Genomic DNA, 6,759 nt, shown 5'->3' on the forward strand with positions numbered 1-6,759 from the left:
ATCTAATCACGTGACAATTACAATTATCAATATGGCTGACACTGACAAGTTGAACCAGTTGCTGCTCAAACTTGTGGAAAGACAACCAAAATTATTTGTAAGTGTATTTTATGTATTATAAATAATTGAAAACTTTTTATAGGATATAAGTACTACGGATGGAAGTAGAGTAGCACAGTCTTACCTGGCAGAGTTTGATGGTAATTTAATCAAGAAGATATTAATTGATAGGCAGTTAACTACTAATAAAGAAGAGCAAAATTATGTAAGTGTTTTGTATTGAGCAATTTGCTTTATGTGAATTATTTTAGGTTAATTTTGTTGACGGAGGTACATTGCTTCATTTTTTGTCATTTGTGGGCTGTGCTGATTCTTGTGAATTCCTTTTAAAACAGAATGCATTTCCTCATGCTACTAGCAAGGTATTGATGGTAGCCCATATTAAAATTACTGTAATTTCTCTAAAAATTTTTCATCACTGTTTTGGGACAGGTAATTTTGAAAGTGAAATTTTAGACATCAAATGGAAATAATTAAGTCAAAATAATTATATTAGACGAATTTAGAGGCAGTATGGTGGTGTGTGAGTGTGTCATGAAAGTCTGCCAAGTTGCTGCTTACCTGCCACTCTATTTCCATTAATGAATATAGAGAATCCTGACGAAATTAGATGTTGAAAGATATTTTTCGTAAAAAATATTTAGACCACTTTAGGTACTATTTCTCCCAAATAAGTATTTATTTTCGAAATTTGAATGCTGAATTTGTAGAGAAATTACGGTACTATGATCTTTTTGATGTTTATTTAACCTGGTGTAATAAATTTTTTTGTATGTTAGCCTTGTGGTTGAAGACTTAACTTTGTACATGTTCATTTTATATTTCTATAGAATGGTAACTCTCCTCTCCATGCAGCTGTGTCTAATAATCAAACAGAGGTAATACGTGTCCTCAGATATCATCATGCTGATGTTTATGCTGAAAATGAGGTTTATCTAATCCATAATGAATTTGAGCTTATTCTTGTGTTCTTAGTTTGGTAAAACTTCTCTCACCATTGCCAATGAAAATGGTGATGATGAAGCCAAGGAAGCTTTGCTAAGTGTGCGCTTTTCTTCAGAAGAGGTTGAGACTGAGTTTCTTCAAGAAAAACTTCCTCCATTGGTAGAGAAAGTTTTGGTATGTATAGTTCTTTTTGATACAGCTCTTGATTTTAATTTCTTAGTCCACTAAGATTGATGCCTCTGAGCAGGAGCACTGTTTAATGTGTCTTCGTGCTGAGATTAGAGTTGCCACTAGTTCAATGACATCTGTACCAAAACCATTAAAGATGTTACGAGAGTTTTATCAGCAGTTGAAAGATTCTTATGAGTCAATGGCAAGTGTAATAATTTTAAAAGTAGCACGTATACTTTTTGTTTTAGGATACTGCAAGAACAAAGAGCAAAAAATTACTAGCAGACATCATATCTGTTATAGCAATGACAGTGGATGATCAAGAGAGAGTTTGTTTAAGCTACCGTCTTCTCGGGAGCCAGGAATCTGTATCCTCATTTGGCCATCCTTATATTCGCAGACTCTGTTATCAGATACCACAGGAATGGAGCAATGGTATGCATACATGATTGTATTCTTAGTGAATCGTCTACTTTCTATATTTCAGATAAACCAGACGATCAATTATATCAGCTTGTTGTTGATATTGTTCAGTATTGTTTGGAACATAACGCTGAAGCTGAAGCATGTGATTTACTGATGGAAATGGATTGTATTAATGAAATTGTTAAATATGTGACTGAAAGCATTTATGAGAGGGTTTGCCTGTACCTTACAAGGTGAGCTTGACCTTCCATATACTATCAACTTTCATGAATAAAATGTCATACAAAATGTTTATCATGAAATCTATTTTATATAAAACAGTTTCATAGTTTATGAGGCAGTACCTCATACATTACATGTACATATACAGTATACATGTATATCTATATTTACCCTTAGCTGTGTGAAGTACGTTCCTGAACCAGAGGATTCAACTATTTTAAAAACTTCATTGCAAATCTATCAAAAATTTCACCAGTATCCTCATGCCTTGAGGCTAGCACTCATTCTTAATGACTCAGATGAGATAAGAAGAATATTTTTGGAGTGCCCTGACAAGTGAGTCCATTTATTTCTTGTTACTTAGTTTGAATTTGTATTTATTAGGCTTGTTCAAAAACAGTTGGCATTCATGTTAGGAAGACAACAAGTTTATTTGTATCTAGAGGAAGAAGACGACTGCCCTGATGCTGATGATCTTCATGAGATAATGGCTAATGCTCACTTGAATACTAACTTCTTGAATCTTGCTAGAGAGGTTTGTTTATAAATGATAATGACTGGCATTCATAATTATTGTTATAATACAGTTGGATATAATGGAGCCCAAAGTACCTGAAGATATCTACAAGACACATTTAGAGCATTCCAGTTGGTTACTGTTAATATGTATTTATTTTATTTACATGTTTATATTATTTTAGGGTTTAGTACTGCTCAGCCTGTTGACTCAGCTCGGGCTAATCTTGCAAGTTCCTTTGTTAATGGTTTTGTAAACTGTTCGTTTGGAGTTGATAAACTGTTAACTGAAGAGGGCAACAAGTGGCTGTATAAAAACAAATCATTTGGTACCAAGAAATAATTTTGGAATTGCTTATATAGCTTTGTGTATATTTATGTAGGCATGCTCAGTGCTACTGCTTCACTGGGGCTGGTTTTACTATGGGATGTTGAAGGAGGTCTCACACAAATTGACAAATTTCTTTATTCTGGGGAAGACTACATTAAGGTTGCTCGATCAATAAACTTCTGTACATTTTGTTATTGGTTTGTAGGCTGGTGCATTATTAGCTTGTGGTATTGTGAATTCTGGAGTGAAGAATGAATGTGATCCAGCAGTTGCCCTCCTATCAGATTATGTACTCCATGAATCTAATACAATGAGATTAGGAGCTGTTATTGGGTAATTAATTTGTCATGTCTGTCTTATGTAATACTTTGCAAATACATGTAGGTTGGGTTTAGCCTATGGTGGGTCAAACCGTAATGATGTACTTGAAATGCTAAGTCCAGTCTTTAGTGACCCCAATTCATCGTTTGAGGTAATAGATTATTGCTATCGGTTTCAATTGCATTATTGTACTTGCATTTTGTACAGGTTATTTGCTTAGCAGCTCTTTCTAGTGCAATGATTGTAATTGGTACTTGTCACAGTGACCTTGCTGATACCATTATCAGTATAATGATGAATCCTGATCATGAATCAGATCTCTCCACTACACATTCTCGTTATTTAGCTCTTGCTCTAGGCCTCTTATATCTTGGTTAGTACCTTATAAAGGCAATTGAATGTAAATGTACATGCATTTTCATTGTTTAGGTAAACAAGATGCTGTTGATGTGTGCTATGCTGCTATTGCTGTTGTACCCAAACCTTTCTGTGCTTTTGCTTCAGTTTTGCTTGATATATGTGCTTATGCTGGTCAGTATCGCATATGTTATGTATACACTGTATATATGGTGTATTTTGATATACTGTAGGCACTGGAAATGTATTAAAGATTCAGTCATTGCTACACTTGTGTAGTGAATATTATGGAGAGGACAAAGAGAGTGAAGAGAAAGGTGAAGCTACTTCTGCTACTAAAAAACCTGCTGCTGAAGATACTGAAGCTGCTTCAGGTGATTTTTTTGCTGTACATACATGTATGTACTAAATTCATGCATACATTGTACGTGTAGGTGCTACTGCGACTGAGAAAACTGGTAAAGGGGAAAAAGGCAAAGATGACAAAGGAGGAAAGAAAGTGGTTGAACCTGGTTCAGTTGATGAACCTGGGGCGCATCAAGCATTAGCTGTTCTAGGCATTGCAATTATTGCAATGGGGGAAGATATTGGAGCTGAAATGGCTTTAAGGACATTTAATCATTTGGTAAAGCTAGCTTATTTTTGTACTGCATTCATTTCATATTGCAGTTGCGTTATGGTGAGCCAGTGATACGAAGATCTGTTCCATTGGCATTAGCTCTTATCTCTACTTCAAATCCTGAGCTGACCATTCTGGACACATTAAGCAAGTTTTCTCATGATTCAGATTCAACTGTTGCTCGTAATGCTGTCTTTGCAATGGGACTACTTGGCTCTGGGACTAACAATGCTCGTTTAGCAGGGCTCTTACGTAATCTAGCACAATTTTATCACAAGGACCCATTAGATCTATTTATGGTTCGTCTGGCACAGGTAAGAAAGTTATGCAAGATGTAGCAAAAGGAATTGTTACTTATTTTTTTAGGGACTGACTCATTTGGGTAAAGGAACGTTAACTCTAAATCCATTTCATTCTGATCGTGGACTGATGACTTTGGTATCTATTGCTGGCTTACTGACAGTGACCATTGCAATGCTAGACTCTTCTAATAGTGAGTATTAGTATAATATTTCTTACAGTTTCAATTTAAATCACATGTAGGCATACTTGGTACTGGTCACTACATGCTGTACTATTTGACTCCTGCTATCCAACCAAGAATGCTTGTTACTTTTGGTGAGGCTCTTCAGCCGATTAGTGTTTCAGTCAGGGTTGGGCAGGTAAGAAATAATTTTGGTGTCTATGAATGAATTACTAACTAAAACCTCTTTTTATTGTTAGGCTGTAGATGTTGTAGGTCAGGCTGGTAAACCAAAGAGTATCACTGGTTTTCAGACCCACACCACACCTGTATTGTTGGCACATGGAGAACGTGCTGAGTTAGCCTCTGAGGAATGTAAGGATAATTTTATTATAATAATATTGATAATAATATAATTTATTGTCATAGATGTATCATTGACACCAATAATGGAAGGGTTTGTAATATTGAAGAAGAACCCAGCATACATTGAAGACTAATAACTAGTTCATGATACAATACACAGCATTTCAGTTTAATTATTTTGGAATGGGTATACCATACTCTCTCTTGCAACACAGGGGAGGGGGAACCTGCCAGTTGTAAAGATAAGCTGGCTTCACTTCACGCTCAACCTGGCAAAGTGTCCTATTAGTTGATACACTTTTGAGCTTTTGTATGAAAGTAACTGCCTTCTCCTTGTGTGTAATGATGTAGTTATTGTTGCACCCGTGAGAATGGCCTTCAGTGTTGAAGCGAATGTCATGAACACGATGAACTCTAAATGGTGCAAGCCATGCACCAACAGTCACATCTTCATTCTTGTAGACTGCTAACGAATCATTGATACTGGTAATGAGGTCAATAAGCTTCCATGAGAGCACATACCCACCTCCCATTGCATATGGTAGGAAGTGAGGACAAAGGGTCCATTGTTTTTCTGCCCATTTCCCTGCATAGTTAGGGAAGCCTCTTCCATTAAAGTATCCCCAGTACAGTAGCTTTGGACAATTCATATTCTTCAGTGCAGTCACAAATCTGTCTAGTTGTACAAAACTGTCATCGTCCACTTTAATAAGATAATCGAAATCATGATCGCCATGTGCCCATATAAAGCTGTACAACACTTTCAATGATAAATTGTCATAAATATCTTGAAAATTATCAAAAAGAAGCATATCTTTGTAAGTGCTTGATTCGTCCATCATTACTGCAAGATTCTCCTTAGCTAATCCTCTGATTCCTATCACAAATTTGGCAACAATCTTGACTCCAGTTAATCCGTTGTACAAGTTTAGCCATGTTCTTCTGATTGCAGCACGCCTTGGAGCTCCAGTACCAAAAGGTGAAGACAAGATTATAAAAGTTAGTTTCAGTGGAGTGTTGCAAACAGTTTCTTTGTTGTCAGCACTTGTAGCAGGCAATCTAGACAAGCTTAGGTCTTGCTTTGTAACAACTTGTGCACTATTTACAGTTACATATCGCATAGAAAAAAGTGAAAGACCTACCAGAAACCCAAAAGAGAAGGCCAACAGTAGTGTTATACTCCTAACCCTTGGAACAGATACAAGAGTAGGCATGACACAGACACACCTCCTTTTATTTTAACCCTCTAGTAAATACATCAGTATAAACCTCCATTTTGATTATTTTCATTTTTCAGCATGAGCTCTAGTCGAAGTTCTGGTGGTTCTAGAAGAGGTAAAAGAAGATTGGAGGTGAGTTAAATTTAGTCTGTTATTATGTTATTTTTTAATATTTTATAGACGGGGCCAGAGCCATCCCAATCCAGTCAACAGTGAGTTTTTCAGTGTCAGATTTATAATTATTGTTGTTATTATGATTATTATTACTATTATTATTATTATTATTATTATTATTATTATTATTATTATTATATATAATTACTACAAAAGATGGTTTATTTATGAGGAATTAATACTGGCGATTGGTGGTTATAGACCACCTGCGCGTTAGGTAACACTTCTTTGAAGTTGGCAAAACATTGGGGTACACGTGGCCAGGCACACCCACTGGTTGGCAAAAGCAAAATGACTGCATTAGGAATGAGCATTTTATGTCCTTGTTTGAGGATGCCAGAAAGCAGCTACGTTGCAAAGCTGGAATCTGTTGGTTAGATGGTCAATGATGGCCCCTATTTACCCGAAAAAAAGCCTCCATCCACATCAGAGGTGAAGAACTGGCCAAATCTCGAGTTTGGCACTACTTTGTTAGCAGGTCTGGGCTATTCACACAAGAGCAGCTCATGTGTTGGAAACAACTAGAAGCCTAAAACTACTAAAAAATTTGACATGTTAGGACAATTTG

At 36.1% G+C, this 6,759-nt stretch overlaps 3 protein-coding genes across 3 annotated transcripts in view; 2 read left to right on the forward strand and 1 right to left on the reverse strand.

The window, feature by feature from the left end:
- Positions 1-10: 10 nt before the first annotated feature.
- Positions 11-5,009, forward strand: LOC100637115 (26S proteasome non-ATPase regulatory subunit 2-like). The gene is made up of 24 exons (XM_020008922.1): positions 11-97; positions 143-265; positions 312-422; positions 891-989; positions 1,036-1,179; positions 1,226-1,378; positions 1,425-1,611; positions 1,664-1,835; positions 2,002-2,160; positions 2,209-2,359; positions 2,412-2,472; positions 2,526-2,669; positions 2,724-2,830; positions 2,877-3,004; positions 3,056-3,143; positions 3,200-3,365; positions 3,422-3,523; positions 3,583-3,723; positions 3,784-3,974; positions 4,019-4,282; positions 4,335-4,461; positions 4,512-4,630; positions 4,692-4,806; positions 4,861-5,009. Exons 1-24 carry the CDS (start codon positions 32-34, stop codon positions 4,929-4,931), a joined length of 3,189 nt encoding a protein of 1,062 aa, XP_019864481.1. The 5' UTR covers positions 11-31; the 3' UTR covers positions 4,932-5,009.
- LOC105316663 (beta-1,3-galactosyltransferase 6-like) lies at positions 4,911-6,010 on the reverse strand. Its single transcript, XM_011411731.2, has one exon. It carries the CDS (start codon positions 5,916-5,918, stop codon positions 4,971-4,973), a length of 948 nt encoding a protein of 315 aa, XP_011410033.2. The 5' UTR covers positions 5,919-6,010; the 3' UTR covers positions 4,911-4,970.
- Positions 6,011-6,043: 33 nt separating this feature from the next.
- Positions 6,044-6,759, forward strand: part of LOC105316664 (non-structural maintenance of chromosomes element 3 homolog) — an 8,891-nt gene continuing 8,175 nt past the window's right edge. Inside the window, exons 1-2 of the mRNA XM_020008925.1 lie at positions 6,044-6,149; positions 6,198-6,229. Coding sequence (XP_019864484.1) covers positions 6,096-6,149; positions 6,198-6,229 — 86 coding nt within the window. The 5' untranslated portion in view covers positions 6,044-6,095. The remainder of the gene's footprint in view (positions 6,150-6,197; positions 6,230-6,759) is intronic.

This window comes from Amphimedon queenslandica, unplaced genomic scaffold (genome assembly GCF_000090795.2).
Source record: "Amphimedon queenslandica unplaced genomic scaffold, v1.1 AMPQUscaffold_13504, whole genome shotgun sequence".
Classification (NCBI taxonomy): Eukaryota; Metazoa; Porifera; class Demospongiae; order Haplosclerida; family Niphatidae; genus Amphimedon; species Amphimedon queenslandica.